Source organism: Perognathus longimembris, chromosome 16, assembly GCF_023159225.1.
Source record: "Perognathus longimembris pacificus isolate PPM17 chromosome 16, ASM2315922v1, whole genome shotgun sequence".
Taxonomy (NCBI): Eukaryota; Metazoa; Chordata; class Mammalia; order Rodentia; family Heteromyidae; genus Perognathus; species Perognathus longimembris.
The window spans coordinates 20,154,456-20,174,462 of NC_063176.1; the positions used below are offsets into that span (position 1 = coordinate 20,154,456).

A 20,007-nucleotide genomic window follows, 5' to 3' on the forward strand; every position below is an offset into this window, starting at 1 on the left:
CCCTGAAATAAAACCTGGTGATGAGCCTCTATTATCTGAGTAAAGTGAGAATTTCCCGATATAGGAAACCGAACACATAAGTCACAGGCTGGTTTGTTTTGAGACAAGATCTTGCTATGTATCTCAGGTTAGCCTTGAGTCTTCAATCCTCTTGCTCTAGCCCTCCTGAGTGTTGGGTTTACAGGCATACCACCATATCTGACTATAATTGTTTTATGAAATGACTTAAATCCTACCGAGGGTGTTCAACAAGTGAATAAATGGGTCCATTCTGGTTAGTCCACCTCATCTGGTTACAGAAAAAGTTGGCATATGTCCCTTGTGTAGAAATGGGTTCTCCCAGTGGGCGTTGATGGCTCACACCTACAATTCTAGCTGCCTGGGAGGCTGAGATCTGAGAATCCCAGGTCAAAGCCAGGTTGGGCAGGAAAATCTGTAAGACTCTTACCTCCAATTAACCACCAGAAAAAAATGCAAGTGGTGTTGTGGCTCCACGTGGTAGTGTGCTAACCTTGAGCAAAAGAGCTCAGGGACAGTACCCAGGCCTAGTTCAAGCCCCAGGACCGACAAAAAAAAAAAAAAAAAAAAAAAAGAGGAAATTAAAAAAAAAAAGGGTTCTCCCTGCTCTTTCTTCCAGAGAGGTTGTTCTAGATTGCCAAGTTCATCCAAAAGAAAATTGAGAACCCGGTTATTTCCTGCCTAGTTTGTAGAGGGTATCCAGTAGATTCCAACTGTTACTCTTTGTATTATGTGTGTCCACCTGGGCCTGATGAAAGGGATTTTAGATATCAAACTTTCTACTCATTTTTGTTAGTGCTAGGTTTGTACTCAGAGCCTGGACACTATCCTAACTTAGCTTTTGAGTTCTATTACTAGAGCCAGAACTTTACTTATGGGGTATGTGTGTACCAGTCTTGTTGCTGTCTCTGAGAAGATCTCAGCTATATTACAGGATGCCCAGCCTTTTAGAAGATGGTTTTAACCCTCTATGAATTCATGGAGTAGTTGAATACAATTAAGAATAACAGAGCTGGGGATATGGCCTAGTGGCAAGAGTGCTTGCCTCTTATACATGAAGCCCTGGGTTCAATTCCCCAGCACCACATATAGAGAAAATGGCCAGAAGTGGCACTGTGGCTCAAGTGGCAGAGTGCTAGCTTTGAGCAAAAAGAAGCCAGGGACAGTGCTCAGGCCCTGAGTCCGAGGCCCAGGACTGGCAAAAACAAACAAACAAAAAAACCCAGATGTAAGATAGGTTGCTGTGAGGAGGGATAATTTTGCCTAAAGGGTCTAAGACTTCAGAGAAATAAATACTAATATTTGATTGGGGGATAGAAGCATGGATGGATTTCTAGGCAGATGAGGAATATTTAAAGAATCAAGGTAGAAGTGGGTTGAAGAGAAATGCTGGATAGATTAAGGTGCACAGGATGGAAAAATTCTGGCCACAACATTAAGGTCTTTGAGTGATGTGGTATTCAGACCATCACCTAAGTTGCAATAAAAAGTTTAACTTTGAAGCCCTGGGTTCAATTCCTCAGCACCACATATATAGAAAAAGCCAGAAGTAGTGCTGTGGTTCAAGTGGTAGAGTGCTAAAAGAAGCCAGGGACAGTGCTCAAGCCCTGAGTCCAAGCCCCAGGATGGGCAAATAATAATAATAAAATTCCTAGGTTGTCTGAAATTTCTGATATGAATTCCAGAAGCTACTAGGCTGCAAGTGAACTAAATCAGATATTTGTGTTTTTGAATGGTGCCAGTTCTGGTACTTGAATTCAGAGCCTGTCTGTGGTGGTGAGCTTTTGTGCTCAAGACTAGTACCGATTTACCATTTTAGACACACTTCACCTCAGGCTTTTTTTGATGGTTAACTGGCGTCCCACGGGCTTTCTTGCCCTAATTGGCTTCAAATTGAGATCCTCAGATCTCAGCCTTCTGAATAGCAAGGATCACAGGCGTGATCCACCCGGGTCCAACTAACACGGTCCTTTTTGGAAAGCCAATGTTATTAAAATGCTGGCAAATATAAGGATGTTTGTTTTTCGGAGACAGGGTCTCAATAAGCAGGTCAGTCTCAATAAGGATCCCAGGAACTTGTTGAGATCTTTCTGCCTCCCAAGATTCAGCCGTGCTGAAACTACGCTGAAACTTTTAGCCTTATTCTGGACACATGGTAAACAAGTAGCTGTTTTTGCTGTCCACAAACGTACGCAAAAGCTTTATCTTCTTCTAAGGATATTTTAGGAAGCTGCAAGTCCCAAATCCTGGATAATCCAGTCCTTCAACTAAGAAAGCGGCAATTCCTTTTTAGGTCTGTTGAAGGATGATTTTTACCGTTATTCTCAATACACACTTGACGGTGTTAACGCAGCGAACTCAAACCTCGTAAAGGTGACTCACGACATTCATAAATCCTACTCGGTGCAAAGACTGAAGCCGTACGAGCGCGAGCGAGGCGCGGGCCCGCAGAGCACCAGCAATCCCCGTTCCTCAAAGCGGCCTTCACCTGCTTCACCTGTCGGGTGGATTGCCGAAGGAAAGCGGGGAATCACACAGCTTAAAATCTTAAAAAGGAAAAAGCAGCCGTCCTCGATTGCCGGCGGGCTCTACCACCCACCTCCCGCCAGAACCGCGCCGGCGGCGGCGGCGGCGGTGGCACCGGCACCTCCACGGCCCGGGCCGGGCTCGCGAGCCCGCCGTCCCGCCCCTCGTCCGAGTCCCCGGGGGCACCGTACACACGGCCAGGGACACAGGGTCGACTCCGTACGCCAGCAAGCGCGGCGGGGCCGAGCGCGCCACGGCGTCGCTCCAACCCTACCCGCGCGCGGGAAGCTAGCCGTCTTAAACGCGGCGAGGCCACACCCCTTCCTGACACGGCCTCCCCCGCCCGCGGAGCTCGGGCCGCCGGGAGTGGACTCCCGGAATTCTCGGAAGGGTGGGGGTAGAGGGAGGGAAGGAGGTCTCTCTAGCCGCACCTTAGAACCAGCACTCCTTGTTCTCGATGGTCCCCGCGAGGCCAGGCCGGCGCACATCACTTCCGGCTCCTTTTAAAGGCCCCCCCGCCACGCTGGGCGACCGGGGTGGGGGGGGGCGGGGGAGCGCGCGCGCCGAAGGGTATAAAAGGGAGCGATTGGGCGGAACTGGGAGGGAAAGGGGGGAGGGTGGGGGGGGGAAAGTAGCGGCGGAAGGGGGCGGAGGCGGCGCAAAGGGCGCGCTCTGGAATCACGTGACCGGGACGCGCCGTTCTTCCGTCGGCCATTTTAGGTGGTCCGCGGCGGCGCCATTAAAGCGAGGAGGAGGCAAGAGTGGCCGCCGCTGGTTCTTATTCTTTTTCAGTGCAGCGGGAGCGAGTGGGAGTGCGCGCCGCGTGAGAGTGGGAGGCGAGGGGGGCAGGCCAAGGGAGAGGCGCCTGAGCCTGTGCAGCCACGCGCGCGCCTTCTCGTTGTGTGATTCGCGAGGCCGGGCAGGCGCGCGGCGGCGGCGGCGGCGGCGGCGGCGGGGATTACTTTGCTGCTAGTTTCGGTTCGTGGCGGCGGCGGGTGTCGTCTCGGCGGCGGCGGAGGCAGTAGCATTATGTCGGAGGAGCAGTTCGGCGGGGACGGGGCGGCGGCGGCGGCAACGGCGGCGGTAGGCGGCTCAGCGGGCGAGCAGGAGGGAGCCATGGTGGCGGCGGCGCCGGGGACGGCGGCGGCGGCGGGAAGCGGAGCGGGGACCGGGGGCGGCACAGCGGCCGGAGGCACAGAAGGCGGCAGCACCGAATCGGAGGGGGCGAAGATCGATGCCAGTAAGAACGAGGAGGATGAAGGGTGAGTAAGGGGGCAGGCCAGCCCCATCAGGCCCAACTAGGCCCCCCTTCCCCACCCTCCGCCATTAGGCCTCGCTCCCGCGCTCCTTGGCGGGAGTCTCCTCTGCAGCCTCCTTAAACTGGGCTCCCCGGGTCCTGCATTTCCTCCTTCCCGGGCCCGTGTCGCCCCCTCCCCCATCACACACGTTTCCACCTTTAGCCGTCACCATGCTGTTCCCGGCCCGCCCTCCTTCCTCCCTCGCCGTGGGTCTCCTCCCACCGGCTTAGGCGCCAGGATTTTTTCCCGCCTGACGGAGCTATCCCTCCCCCCACCCCCCGCGCCCGTTTTCTAACGTCCCAGGCTTTGAAAACGGTAACAGATCCACAAAAGCTTTGGGCTAGGATTACTGAGGTTTAACCAAGGGCGCTTCTCCTTCTTGCCAGATGATGTGATTATTTATACGCACTTGCTTTGGGAAAACACGTAGATTGTCCATCGGGCACCAGGCTAGGAGGGTTGAGCATTTTCCATTAGTTTCCCCCTCCTTTCCCTAATCGTACCGAAGCACTCCTCGCCCAGGCCCACTTTTCTCCTTCCCTCGGGTTGGTCTGAGCCTGCCGAAATTCCCCGGGCTTCTATGGGTCGGTTGGTCTTACACAGCGGGCTCGAAGTTCCTAACCTTCCGGGCCTATATTTGGAGCTGGTTCTTCCCTCTGCTTGCTACTTACCTCCCTTCCCCAGTCGGCTGCTTTTTCCAACCGCTCACCCTTTTTCGCGCCCTCAGCTCCTAAAATGCCGAAGTATTCCTACGCACTGGATTCTTGCTTGCTTACGGTTTGGAGGCAACTTACATTTTTTACATTTCGTGCGCTGGAGCTTGATCTCACTCACCCCCGGGGTTTTCTCATTTCCCGCTCTCACTATTACAGGAGACCCCACTATTTAATAAAAAGGACATATAGTCCTGTACTGTGTTACGGGATGATTATTTTTTTGCAGGTTTTTGAGTACTAACTTGACTCCTCTAACTGAAATATAACTGTTTGGATGTAATAATCTAAAGCTGCTTTTGCTTTATTAAATGCAGCTTTTCGGGAGCTGAAAACTGAATATTGGAGTTAGCAGGAGGGACTAAATCCCGTTCTTGGTTGGGTTTTGTCTATCCTCCTTCCCCCCCCCCCCCCCCCGTTAGTGACTGCTGATCTTGAGTTAACGCTTCGATTCCATTTTGTGATTTTTTTCACTAGTACTAGGATGGAGGTTTTCATGGTACCTAAAAGAATAGAATGTCACTTTATCTCAACATTAGAAAGGTCCATTTATTGAATGTAAGGGCATAGGATTTGTAGGGTGAGTTGGGGAAGAAGTACGTTAGAATATGAATATAGAATATAGTCTTAGTCCCAGCCCAGGCTGACTCCTGGCAGGCTGTTTTACCGATTGTACTCCCTTTGGGGTAGTGGAGGTGGGATGGGACATTAAAAACGAATCTTGAACTATATATGGCTTAATTTGGGAAAGGAATATGTATATGTTAAATATTCTGAAACTTAAGCCTTTGCATTTTGGTTTTTGCTTTCTAAATTCTGTTCTTTGGGCAGAGGAACCAAAATGATTAATTGTATAACTATTTGGGGCAAGTTTTCCAATTACAAAGCAACTGCCTTTGTAGTAACTACTGTTGAATTGAAGTGTAAATGAATTAGTTTTTAACCCTAACAATGTCAAAAACTAAAACTAGAATTTTGATTGGTTGCTGTACCGGTTGTTAATTCCCTAGCCATTCAAACTCCTCCCCTCGACACACTGAAGCTGCGACGGCACAGCGGGAAGAATGGTAAAACTTTTAAATTTTATTTCTGTATTATAAAGGTCTCAGTAGTAATAATATGGAAAGGCTTTGCGTTATTTGCCCATTGATCCCCAGGAACTTCTAATACATTATTAATACAGTAAGTTATCTTGTGCCTGGGATGTAAAAACCTTTTTAGGTATCCTGAATGATCTTTGGGCAAAACTGATGCTATTACTTGTTATTTGGTATGTGGTAATGCATGTTATCACTGTTTGATTAACTTAAATGTAGTTAGTAATATTGATTTCTATATGTGGGCAAGGCAAGATGTACTGTCCTTTCGTATTTATTTTAAGATGAAAGTATTTTTGAAATTATAAGCTTAAGGCCAAATATGAAGACAACTTTATGTAATGTGTGTTTAAAATGTCTTGCATGTTTTATCAAAATATTCTGGAGCTGTCAAAAGTAACACTTCTTAAAAGTAGTGTTGTGTGCGTTACATAAAAGTGCTTATCTTTTTTCACCAACAATAGTATTTGTAAATATACAGAATTTCTATAATCATTGAATATGTTCTATTCAGAGGTGGGCTTAATGTGGCTCCCCACTACAGCTCTTACCAGACTTTTTATTTTCAGTGTGATTTGGCTGGAATGTTAATTACACTTGGTTGACATGTATTCACAATTGCATGACTTCTCTTTGGAGGCTGGTAGGTTGAGTATTGTTCTTTTTATCCTGACTTTCCCCTCTAAATGTCTTTCTTCCTTTAGGATCATATTTGAATTATCCCCCTTTGTGTCCACCAATGGAGATTAGATAGCTAGTAATTAGCAGATCCTTGTTCAATGTACTAACTACATTGTATTTTAAAAGCCCATTTGGGATAACATTTAAATTTTATACTCTTGTACTTCTGTGTTCTCATTCACCATTCAGTTTTGCATTAGATTAAAGGCAAACAAGGAGAGTTTCACATACTGAATAAAAATATTTAAATGAACATTCCCTATTATTTTAGTGTCCAGTGGGCCCAGATAGCTTCCATTTCACTGCTAGTCAATAGTGGCATATTAACTATTTGACTTGATTGCAAGGATATTTTGGATGTTACATAGTTGTTTCCAGTAGATTGAATTGACTGTAAACTTTGAACTTTTAAGTCAGTGAATTGTACTTGCTCTGCTACCAAAAACTGTAATGGGTGAGGGTCTTGGGTGCTGACACTGAGCTTTTTTGCTCAAGGCTAGTATGCTCTACTACTTGAGCCAATGCTCCACTTCTGGCTATTTGGTACTTAATTGGACATAAGACTCAGGACTTTTCCTTCTTTGAGCTGGCTTTGAACTTTGATTCTTACACCTCAGCCTCCTGAGTAGCTAGGCTAACCAGTGTGAAACACGGGTGCCCTGCTAAAAACTAATTTTTACAGCTTTTTGGGTAAACTTAGGAAAAGTTGATGACTATCATCATTAATGAACGTTGTGACCAATTGCTCTCTACTGAAAATAGATCTTACTGAAGGCAAGTTTGTATTTCTGTGATAGTTCTTTGTCTCTCGGGCTTTCTACTCTCTATCCTCCCTCTGTCTTTGTCTCTCTGTCTCTCTCTAGGGTCTTACTATGTTGCTAATGGACTCAAGTGATCCACTTTCCTCAGCCTCTGAGTTGCAGAGACTACAGGTGATGGCTTGTAGTGCTCATTTTTAAAGTCTTAATATTTGGCTTAACTGTTCAATCACCCAGCTCCATTTTGCTCTAGGTACTAAATGTTTGTTTGGGGGCAAAAACTTCAAGATCCTTCAGTCTCTTTTTCTATGTGTATGCATTTGCCATACTATGTTTTTCTCATCTCCCTCTTGACAACATAATTTTGATAGTGTGGATAAATAAAACTTATGAGTAGTAACAGTCTATATTTGATTTCTCCAACATGATTCTGTGTATTTCTTTTTACAAATTGGAATGAAAAGATCATAAATTCACCTGGCACCATGTGGCCTATTCCTGTAATCCTAGCTACTCTCAGGAGGCTGGTCTGAGGATCGCTGTTAGAAACCAGCCCAGACAGGAAAATTCAATAAGATTCTATCTCTAATTGAAACACCAAAAACACAAAGCCAGAAGTAGAGTTATGATTCAAGTGGTAGAGTGCTGGCCTCACTGAGACAGTTTTCACGCCTGGAGTTCAAGCCCATGACTGGCACCAAAAGTCAAATTTTTCCTAAAATTTTTTCAAAACAAATTTGGCTTAGACAAAGTTTTGCTTTATTTTCCTTTTGCATATGAAAGTAAGTTATTTTTAGAAGGGCTTCCCTGTTAGTACCCTAGTGGATGATTCCATGGTTTATTATTAGGCTTGAGCCTTCAGTGTTCAATAATAAAACTGACTTTTTGTGTCCACCTAACTAGTCTTTATGACATGATCCCTAGGGGGTTTTTTGGTTGCTTGGTTCTTTACTCTAGATCTAAGGCTGCCCTCATACTCCTTGTTCTCTTATTTATCAGCTAGCTAGGACTATAGTCACCCACTACCACTCTTCTCCTAATTTTGTTTATAAGCCTCTTCATTTCATTGGAATTTCCTGTTTGCTTTGAGATAGCCATTTTTGTTTTGTGCAGTACTACAGTTCTTTTGGAGTAAATGCTTGAAAATTACAATATAGCTATATTGTAATATTGTGTGAGGAACACAGGTTAAAATTTAAAGAGCATCTGGGCACCATGAGGGCAGGAAAGTTTGTGAGACTGATCTCCATTTAACCATGAGAAAAGCTGGAAGTGAATCTGTGGCGCAAGTATTACAATGCTAGCTTGAACAAAAAAGTTGAACAATAGTGCCCAGGCCCCTGAAATTCAAGCTCCAGGGATGTCACACAGAAAAAAACAACCACCCCCCCCCAAGTAGTGGAAGATTAGAATATTTGCTTTCAGACAGTTTTACAAAGTAGGTAGATTGATTTTTTTATCCCCTCCTCCCGCTCATTGAATTGAGTAGGAAGGAAAATAGTCTCATTCAATTATATATATATGCATGCCCAAGATTAGGAGATCTCCTATAAAGATTAATATGTAAGCCCAAGTGTAATTCTGGAAACTTTGCTATAGGTTATCTCCTGTCTTGATTTTAAAAGAACGGGCTGAGACCATATAGTCTATACATTGGTGCTTCTGGAGCAATTTAAACATGGCTTGCTTTGTAAAACAATTGATTTTATAGCAGTCTCATGCCAAATTTGCTGGCTTTTGAATTGAGTTACTATGCATAGTAATTTAAACAGAGTAGATGAGTCTCCATGTTAACATTCTTTGGAAACTTTAATTTTCAGGGTTAAAAATTACAGAAATAATGCTTCAAATCCTGTAATGGTGAACATTTAAGGAAGGAATATTAAATTCCATTCTTGTCTGATACGGATAGCTTAGCTACTGGGGAGGTAGAGATCAGAAGGGTGTCTGTTTTAGTCCAGTTCAGGCAAAAAAAAAAAAGAAGTTCATGTCAACCAATAGTATGGATGCATGTCATCCTAGTTTGGGAGGCTGAGGATTGCAGTTCAAGCCAGCAGGGGAAAAGTTGTCAAGACCCTATCTGGAGAAAAAGCTTGAGTGTTTAGTGCGGGAAGTGTAAGAAAATGGTTGTCCAGGCTAACCTGGCAGGTAAAACCCTCTGAGAGGATCCTACCTAGAAAACAATTGAATAAATAGGGCTAGTTCAAGTGGTGGAGTCACTGCCTAGCAAGGTAGAAGCCCTGAGTTCAAACCTTTTTTTTTATTGTGGTAAGGATGAAGAAAGCCCTAGATCTTCTGTACATTTAACTCCAAGAGTACAGAAATTCTTTCCCTGTCAAGTTTTCATCTATTAGAAAGCTAAAGTTTGTAACTGAGAATATCAGTGAAAGATTTTTTGACATAAACTGTTAACCTACATTCTTTTTCCCATTCCTCCCCAGATCTGTGTGACTCCTAGTATAAATTCAGTGTGTATTACTCAGTGCTGCTTAGGTACTGTCACCTGTAAACTGCCTTAATATAAAACACCTGTTACATTCACACAGTGGAATGATATTTATTGGTCTTGGTTTGGTTTGACTTTAGTTCTCAATCATTTTAGATAGGACAGTGAAGTGGATGTTAAAAGCATGGGGTCTATTTCTGTTACTTAATTTGTAACATTGTGGTCTAAGGTAATACAGCACATTGGCTACTTGCCTTGCTGATCTATGTGTTGGAAACTCTTGGCCTTAGAAAGATTGACTACAATAGCCTACTTTCATAGCTTCTCCATTTATCTGATACCCTAGTAGTTGATACTGCCAGTGTTACCTGGTTTACTCCTATGGAATAAAGGTAAGGGTATTTTAGTATATTCAGGCTATGTATTTAAGAATGTTTGGGGGGGGTTAGGGAGGAAAGACTTGGATGAAGTGTTTGCTTTTCTACATTTCAAATGGCTAAAAAGTCCCAAACAGGAAATTCACATATCCCTTAAGTCTTGGAAAATTATAATAAACATAGTGAGTAATCTGAAAAATATTCTAGAGTGAATTTCTTGTAGTTTTTCCTTATGTTGAAAAGAAATTTGGTTTGAAAGATTATAAAAATTAAGAAAATACTTTGGTTTCATCATTGATGTTTAAGTTGAATTTTAGTAGAAAATTTCATGTGCTGTGAATACATAGTGATTTTGGCTGATCAGAAACATCTAGGTTAAGTAAACAGCATTATTTAACTTTTAGGTAAATGAATTTACAAAGTTAAAACACAAGATATTACTGATTTCTTATAAGAAGGGAAATGTTGGGTGATATGTTTTAACTGTCATTTAAATTTCCACCCAAAGTTATCTTTTATAGTTAGCCATGGTTTCGTTTTGGAAGTGCAGTGGTTTAATATATAAGAATCTTGTGCTGGGTGCTGGTTGCTCACGCCTAAAATTCTAGCTACTTAACGAGGCTGAGATCTGAGGATTTGGGTTCAAAACCAGCCTGAGCAGAAAAGTCTGTGAGACTCTTATCTCCAGTTAGCCACCTAAAAAGCCACAAGTGGAGTTGTGGCTTCAAATCAAAGTGGTAGAGCATTATTAGCCTTGAGCAAAAAAAAAAAAAGAAAGCTGTGAGACAGTGCCTAGGCCCTGAGTTCAAGCCCTGTGATCAACAACAACAAAAATGGGGGAGAAATTAGCTATTTAAAACATAGATTTTTTTTTTTTTTGTCAGTTGTGGGGCTTGAACTCTTGGCCTGGGTGCTGTCCCTGAACTTTTAAGTTCAAGGCTGGCACTCTACCACTTGAGCCACAGTGCCACTTCCTGATTTTATTTTATTTTTTTGACAAGTGTTCTTGGGCATTCAGCATTTGTTATTGATACTTTAATGTCATTTTAAGCAGTTGGGGTTTTGATGATAAACTAGATCATATTTTGAAAGGTCAGGTTATGTTTTTTGGCTTATTTGTCAAAAGTTTTGCAGGACATTTTTTTTTTTTTTTTTTGCCAGTCCTGGTGTTTGAACTCAGGGCCTGAACACTGTCCCTGGCTTCTTGCTTAAGGCTAGCACTCTACCACTTGAGCCACAGCGCCACTTTTGGCTTTTTCTATATGTGTGGTGTTGAGGAATCGAACCCAGGGCTTCATGTATACAAGGTGAGCACTTTATACTAGGCCATATTCCCAGCCCTTGCAGGACATTTCTAAGAGTAGTTGTTGTAAATTCAGAAATCACTACTGTATGATGCTAGCTAGTATCGCCTTCTCTTCAGTATAGCTAACTAGTGATTTTAACTTTAAAATACATGCATAATTTCTAAAGAAAAATGTGTTGCTGGTGTTGACATTCCGTTATAATTTTATCATTTTGAGACTTTGAAAAGAGCAGTAGCCAGGCACTAGTGGCTCCTACCTGTAAGCTACTCAGGAAGCTGAGATCTGAGGATCACAGTTTGAAGCCAGCAGGGGTAGAAAAGTCCCAGTGAGACTCTTATCTCTGATTACTCAAAAACTGGAATGGAGCTGTGGCTCAAAGTAGTAGAGCTCTAGCACTGAGCAAAAGATGGCTCAGGGACAGGGCCTAAACCCTGAGTTCAAGCCCTACAACAACAACAAAAAGAACAGTTCCCCCCCTCAGTTCAAAATTGATTATAGATTATAAATAACAATAGAATTTATAATTTAGTTCTCAAGAAGTCTCACAGTGAAGACTCGTTGAAGTTACTTGTACTGGAATTTGGCCTTTTGCTTGCTTGCTAGGCAGTCTTATCATTTGAGCCATATCCTCAATATGATACTTAGGAAAGTATCTTTAAAGTATTTATTGCTGGGCACTGTGGCTCACGACTATAATCCTAGCTAGCTTCTCAGGAGGCTGAGATTTGAGGATCATGGTTCAGAACCACCCCAGTTCCAAGCCAGCCCAAGCAGGAAAGTCCATGAGACTCGGATCTCCAGTTAACCACCCAGAAAACTGGGAAGTGGTGCTGTGGCTCAAGAGAATAGAGCACTAGCTTTGAACTGAAGAGCTCAGGGACTGCCTAGGCGCAGAACTCAAGCCCCACGACCACCACAGCTAGAACAAAAGCATTTATTGTCGACTTGGCTAGTGTTAAAACTAGTGAACTCAGTAGTAGTCCAGAGAATCAGCTTGTGATGTTAAGGGGGAAAACAGCATTGTAAAATTTGAACATTTCCCCCACCTAGCACTACTTTATAAGCATTGGCTTTTGTGTTTTAAATTCTCAAAAAGTGACCTATGGAATACAGCTGTTTAACTTTAGAAGGTACATTCAAACGCCCTTAAATAAAAAATGACCTAATTTCCACTCTGCAGGTCTTACATTTTTCTGCAGTATTTTAACACTTCAGTATTGAAAATAACATTAAGATCTAAAAATATGATCTTTTGCCTTTAGTGTTGGAGAGTTAATGGAGCCTATGAAGTAAAAATAAAATTGAGTAAATGAAAAAGTTGCTTTATTCTGTTCATATTGTGCTTCTACAAAGTAATAACTTTGATGGAGCAATTAATAATACATCAGACTCTGGTATGTTTAACCCACTCTAATCCTAATTGTAAATTTCTTGATGTAATGGTCTTTAAAAATGTCCCTTCACTCTTAACAGTGAGTTTCCTGCCTCTAGATAGTCTTAGACTAAAAGGTTTCCCATAAAGCAACCTGATGTCCTGTGTAGCATTTGAATAGACTAATACAATGGAGTTGAGTAATAACTATGCTGGTCATTGACTTTATGTCAGTGCTTATGGTAAGCAAAGAGACTTCTATTGTTGAGTAAGTGTTTTGAATAGAAATGTATTGTCTTTGGAGTACTGAAATACCTTATAAGTAGGATTAAGATGTTAATAAGCTTTGTTAGTAAATACTGAACGTGATAGCCTGATTTTTCTTTTCTTGGTCTGGTGCCGGTTCTGAGGCTTAAACTTAAGTGCCTGGGCACTGTCCGTGAGTTCTTCTGCTCAAGACCAGTACTCAGCTCCACTTCACCTGTATTTGGTGGTTAATTGGAGATAATAGTCTCACAGACTTTACTGCCAGCCTGGCTTTGAACTGTGATCCTCAGATCTCAGCCTCCAGAGTAGCTATAGTAGATTACAGATGTGAGACACCAGCACTTGTCCTTTAAAGATCAAGTTTTAAACTTAATTACAGCATTAATTTTTTGTAGCTACTTAGCAGTTCTCAAGAGCTTTATTTGCTTAGTAAAATTAGCTTTCAAGGCAGCAGAATTAGTATGGACTGACAATTGGTATTGTGCTTTAAGATAGTGCCCAGTTTATCCATAACTAAGCTAAATAGACCACAGTCTGTTTAAGCTGTTAGAACTTACTGTGTCTACTGAATACAAATGGGGTGGATTTTAATATGTCTTATCTTGTAAAGATGGAGATTTGAAATTTTCATTGTCTATTTGTTTTTCTCGTTATCAACTTATCCTTTCTTACACCAGAAGAAAAAGTTAGTGCTTTTGTGTTGCCAAAAAATACTTGTTTCATGTAAGAGCCATTTACTCAGCAACTACTTGTACTTTATGTAAGATTTTAAAAGGTAAGTTGAGAGTTAGCTACTTTCAGTACAAAATGAAGTAGGGCATTTGATTAATGTAGTAGAGGTATGTTGTTTTGTAGAAAAGCATTTCAAATAAAATGACAGGGATTAGGAAAGGTAGGCTGTACTTAAAGGTGGAATACTTATTAAATAAAGACGCTGGATAGCTCCATAGCTATCTTACTGTAGTTTCCTCTGTGTGTGTGTGTGCGTGTGTGTGTGTGTGCGCGCGCGCGTGTGTGTGCGCGTGTCACAGGTTTGAACTCCTTTGCATTTGCTAGGCAGTTGCTTGACCATCTGAGCTATTCTTTCTCAGTCTAGCTCTTTTTGCTTTTTCAGGTAGTTTGTGCTGTCCTTGACTTTGAACTTCTGTACAGGAGTGACAGGCAGAATCAATTAGACCCAACTTTTTTGTTTTGGGATCCTGCTGGCCTTTGAATCTTCATCCTGGTCTTTGTCTTCTGAGTAGTTGGAGTTAATGTGTGAGCTACTGAGCCCAGCTCTTGCTCTAGGTTCTTGAGAACCAGAAATTATTGTATGGAATATGTAGAAATTACAGTTGATCAGAAGATTTGATATTCTGGGAAAATGAGATTTGTTGAAGAAAGGTAAATCTTCAGTGACCACTTTTGGCTCTAAGGCAGGCTAAATTTTAAGAACTGACTAACGAAGATGAGAGGTTGTTTTTGGAGAACATTATTGAGTCAGATGAAATGGAGATCAGATAAAATACTTCAAATATTTAAGATTAACTTCCTATCAAAATAGATGAAATATAATTTGAATATACCTTATTATATGTGTTTATATTTGTGATATTGTTTCCATTACTAATTTTAAGGACACTTTCCCAGTGTACATGTTCATAAAATGAAATCCAAAACAAGTCCTCTTTTGATATTTGAATAGTCCAGAGACAATTTATTGTCATTCTAGTATTCCTTCAAAAAATAGGCTTTTAGCGCAGGTTGTTGATGGGCTCACACCTGTAATCCCAGCACTCAGGAAGCTCAGATCTGAGGATTATGGTTCACAGGAAGATTGTTATTAACCACTAATAAGCCAGAAGTATGGTCCAAGTGGTAGGTAGAACAGTAGCCTTGAGTCAAAAAGCTCAGGGATATAAGCCACAGGACTGGTCCCCCCCCCAAAAAAAAAACAACCATCAATAATAAGGCTTTTATGATAGTTTTATTCTCTTAGGTTGAAATACTTTCAGTTTGATTATTGATGGGAAATATTTTTAATGATGCAGTAGTTAAGTATCAGCTCAACTTACTATCTAGACCTTGATTGTACCTCAGCAAGAGGTAGTTACTTCATAGTCAATACTGTTTCTCACCATTTTTTTTAAAGTGATGTGCTTCATTTTGGGAAAGGGTAAATGTTGGTAATATGCTCTGGACCTTTGGGCTAAAAAGTGACAGATTCACAGCAAATTATGTAACTAAGGGTTGCACAGGATGGTGTTAACTTTATTGAAAGAAATGGACACTAAGAAAATACCTCAAAACTTTCCATGAAATTGGCAAAAAACATTTAAAATACCTACACAACATTATGGGTATTGGATTATGTTGACTTGATTGTAAAGTACTCAAAGCAGTTACAAATGTTACAAAACTTAAAAGCATATAAATTTTATCTGATAAGGACCTGAAAATTGAGCATGTGAATTGCCCAGCTGTAGAATACACTTGAAAGTTAACTTCTTATGAGAAGAAAGTCTAATAAGAAAGAATGCTTTTGCAATAAAAGCTTTGTCATTAGTGTTAAACCAGTGGTAAAATAGTCAAATCAGAAACCCCATTTACTCTGGCATATTTGAGGCTAAGAAGAAAGCCATACTTCTAGGGACAATTGGCCTCTTGTTGCAGAGTGCAACTTAGTGGCAGTTATCTTTAGAGCCCACAAGATGGAGCTGTCCTTTATGAAAAGCTTGGTTTTAATTTCTTCATGCACCTGGAAGTTTGTGCCACATTTTTCCTATCTAATCATGACTCACTCCTCAGCTTATAAAGATGAAGAACCCTGAGCAATCATCATTTTATTCCCATGGTAAAAGTTTTCATAACAAATTCTGGCAGTTCAAGAATTTCTAGTCCTGTCTTTTTTAATTTATTAATTAAATTTTGTTAAGGTGTTGTGCAAAAGGGGTACAGTTACATAATAGGGCAATGAGTACATTTCTTGTGATATCTTACACCCTTGGTTTTCTTTCCCTTCCCTAGATCAGGTAGGCATATATACAATACCCAGTGTACCAAAAACATACAGTAGCCACATGGAATACGCCAAAGGACATTCACCTAGAACTTTAATAGTCCGGTGTCTTTAAAATTGTAAATGGTACAGGTAGCTTTCCCCCCTTGGTATGAAGAAGCAGATGCAAAAAGGATCGCAGAGCTGTTGCCAGAACTGAACATCTTGGCATTTTTCTGTAATGTTAAGCCTTAACCTTAAATTTCTTTTTCTTTGGTTGGTTGTTTCCTGCTTAACCACCTGTTGCTTCTAGCACAACAGGTTTAAATATTTTACTACTGGCCAAGCAAGGTTCTCCTGTAAGTAAGTCTTAAGCTAATGAATTGTGTTTTAGTGGGTAATTATCAAGTTCATGTGGTTATTTTTGTCTTTAAAAGTACTTTTGGTTCTTATGAGGCAAAAAAATTTGTTCTAAGAGCTCTGTTAATGAGAGAACTATTAAAAACTACAAAAGCTTCAGCATATACAGAATACTGAGTATCAATGGAGGTGACTGCTGGCCAGCTTAATGAACATTTGACAGAAAATTGAAAGGAAAAAACATACTTAAGGAAATTGGAGGATATGGTCTTTGTCTTTCGATACTGACAATAAGAAAAGCAGTATTTAGTATTTTTCTGTACTTTAGCAAGTTGAAAGACCTACTTTGCTGTTTGCTCATCATTATAGTTACTTAGGAGCAGCAGTAATGTAAAACTTTTGGAACCGGTTGTTTTAATGTATGCCTAGTAGGAAGAATGACATTTAATATTCTGTCTAGTAAGAATGCATTTTGGAAAAGATGTTGAAGTAGATAAAGGAAAAGTTTAATTTCCTTTTTAGCATTTTAATATATTGCCTTTTGTCTTTACAGGAAAATGTTTATAGGAGGCCTTAGCTGGGACACTACAAAGAAAGATCTGAAGGACTACTTTTCCAAATTTGGTGAAGTTGTAGACTGCACTCTGAAGTTAGATCCTATCACAGGGCGATCAAGGGGTTTTGGCTTTGTGCTATTTAAAGAATCCGAGAGTGTAGATAAGGTAGTGTGTTACATATTCTGATGAGCTAATATAAAGTAATGAAACATGGGTAGCTTGATAAAATGAATTTGTATATTATTGCATTTTACAAGTACAAGAATCCTGGAAGGGGTACAGTTTTTGTCAATACATTTTGTGAGGGAATGGGGCAGATTTAGGAATTAGTACTTTCTATATGTTGGGCTTTACTTAAAAAAATACTGAAGACATGGCAGGGGTTATGCCAATTGCACACATATATGCAAAAGACTTTGAACTAAAAGTACGTGTAGTGACAAGTTGACAGGTGCATATTTTGATAGGCAACCAGCTTTTAATCAAATCAGTATTTTGATCCTGGGGAAGTAGCAACTAAGCAACCGGGTTTTGTTTATGTTATCTGTGAAAGGAGATGTTTTCCTTGTAAATGGTTACATTTGTATGGTACTTTGCTCCCCTAACTCTTAATGACCTTGAGATTTAAGTACTTGTATAGATCTCACATCACTACATGATTTGAGAGTTAAATCTTTCCCAGCCTTACATTTGCCTGTATTTAACCATTAGCTGTATTTAACCATGATTACTTTAGGTAAGTTGTCTTGGGATGTTAGGTAATATACATATTTAAAGTGAAATACTTAATTTCCTTAGGTCATGGATCAGAAAGAACATAAGTTGAACGGAAAGGTGATTGATCCTAAAAGGGCCAAAGCCATGAAAACAAAAGAGCCCGTTAAAAAAATTTTTGTTGGTGGCCTTTCTCCAGATACACCTGAAGAGAAAATAAGGGAGTACTTTGGTGGTTTTGGTGAGGTATGTTGTAATTTGACCCAAGTTTAAGTTGATGTGAATGTGATTAAACATTAAGTGGACTCAGTTTTCCAAAGCTGTTTCAAGTAAGAGCAGATTATGTTTGTGATTTGTTTTGTTTTAAAGATACTGAAAATACAATGATCCGAGATCTGATCTTTGAAAGTTAAATGTAGCTCTTTTTTTTTTTTTTTAAATTTTCAAGGACCTACATCAAGTATTGTAGGGTACTAGTTAAACCAAGTTGAAATAGTCACACAGCCTTGTATTGTAGGGTTTAAATGATCTTCTTGCCTCTGCCTCCATGTACCTAGGACGTACAGGCATACTCTGTTGTACCTAGCAGAGACAAACATTCTTAACCTCAAGAAGTCCAGATTGGGTTTCCTGACATACAGCAAGAAATTTGTTGAGAATAGGAAAGCAGTAAATGAAGTGTAAGATTTAGTGGGGAGGAGGATAAGAAAACTAACAGAGGAGATGAAAATGATGTAAAAGTATATTGCCATACATGTATGGCAATATCATGACAAATCTCCCCCATACTACATATAATTTAGACTAGTAAGAAAGAGTAGCATGCCAGACCTTCATTTAAACACATATAAGTACAGATTTAATATGTAGTCTTAGTGAGGTAGGAAGATAGAGGTTTCTGGTAGGATTTAGTGAAGTTAAGCTGAGAAGTTCTGGTCTTGGGCCCCAGGCACAGCTTATATATATCTTCCTTGATTCCTACTTGTTAGTATTTTGGAATTAAGATAATATCTGGGATATTATAAGAATCTGGGAATATAAAGTGTTTGCAAGAATGGACTAAATGGTGTGTCACTGCTTTCCTTCCTGGCAGTAGCCATACTAAGTTGGAGTAAGATCTTGTGCCTTTGGTTGGGTTCTCTCCAGTTGCAGTAGTTTTGCTCACTTCACTGCTGGGTTTCTTCCAAATGCAGACATTTTTCTCTTTATTCTCTACAGCCAGATGAGATTGTGGTCCTTTACTAGCAAATGTCAGTACTTGGGTAAAGCTTGTTTTGTTTTTAAGTGTGAACACAGTAGACATATATATATATATATATATATATATATATATATATTTAAATTTAATTTATTAATTGAACATAATTTTTTTTGACAAGGTGTTGTGCAAAAAGGGTACAGTTACATTGTAGGGCAGTGTGTACATTTCTTGTGATATCTTATGCCCTGTTTTTCTTTCCCTTCTCTAGGTCAGGTAGACATATATACAATATACAATGTATCAAGAACATATACAGTAGCCATGTGACCAAGCCCAAGAAAATTCGCCTAGGGTTTTAAATGTAATGTCGATATTAGACAATATGTCGACAGTAGTCTTATATGAACGTACATGCATAGCTTTTGAGCTATTGTATTCCACTGAGAGGTCAGTTTTTGACCTTTATATGTTGAGTAGTTGTTTGGTTTTAGTTACATTATGTTGGGTCGCTGCCCCAATCCTGTAGGAAATACCATTTGACAAGCAGTTTTTAGTTTCACAGACCTGGTCTCTACTGTCTCTTCATCTCCCTTTCTTAACAGTCATATATCAGGGAGATCATGCCCCTTTGTTTTCACACAGTAGATATTTTGAGTAAGAAAGGAACCTCTTTAAAAGGTTTAGAATAGCTAGGCACTGGTGGTTCACACCTGTAATCCTGGCTCAGGAGGCTGAGATTTTAGGATCATGGTTTGAAGCCAACCTGGGCAGGAATGTCCTTGATACTCTGTCTCCAGTAAACTACTCAAAAAAAGCTGAAAGTTGGGTTGGGGATATAGCCTAGTGGCAAGAGTGCCTGCCTCGGATACACGAGGCCCTAGGTTCAATTCCCCAGCACCACATATACAGAAAACGGCTAGAAGCGGCGCTGTGGCTCAAGTGGCGGAGTGCTAGCCTTGAGCGGGAAGAAGCCAGGGACAGTGCTCAGGCCCGGAGTCCAAGGCCCAGGACTGGCCAAAAAAAAAAAAAAAGCTGAAAGTTGAGCTGTGGCTCAAGTGGTAGAGCACTAGAACACAAAGAGGCTCGGGGATAGCACTCAGGCGCTGAGTTCAAGCCCCAGGGCAGGTTAAAAAGAATAAGTTTAGAATAAACAGGTATTTCGGAGGAGTTAGGGGCCAAATGATGTTTTCTTTATGCATTTTCCCTTCAATAACAGTAATATTAATAAAATGCAAACTTACAATACTAATCTTTATCATAACAGGTGGAATCGATAGAGCTCCCCATGGACAACAAGACCAATAAGAGGCGTGGATTCTGCTTTATTACCTTTAAGGA

The 20,007-nt window shown here is 40.8% G+C and overlaps 1 protein-coding gene across 4 annotated transcripts in view; it reads left to right on the plus strand.

Moving 5' to 3' along the window:
- The first annotated feature begins 3,195 nt into the window (after positions 1-3,195).
- The window catches only part of Hnrnpd (heterogeneous nuclear ribonucleoprotein D), a 20,205-nt gene continuing 3,393 nt past the window's right edge, over positions 3,196-20,007 (plus strand). The window contains exons 1-5 of one of the 4 annotated variants that reach the window (XM_048363864.1): positions 3,199-3,806; positions 5,566-5,622; positions 16,751-16,919; positions 17,553-17,714; positions 19,934-20,007. The exon at positions 19,934-20,007 is cut by the window's right edge and continues 58 nt beyond it. In XM_048363864.1, coding sequence (XP_048219821.1) covers positions 3,574-3,806; positions 5,566-5,622; positions 16,751-16,919; positions 17,553-17,714; positions 19,934-20,007 — 695 coding nt within the window. In that variant the 5' untranslated portion in view covers positions 3,199-3,573. Of the gene's footprint in view, positions 3,807-5,565; positions 5,623-16,750; positions 16,920-17,552; positions 17,715-19,933 lie in introns of all 4 variants that reach the window. The other 3 variants (XM_048363866.1, XM_048363865.1, XM_048363867.1) reach the window with 3 other exon arrangements.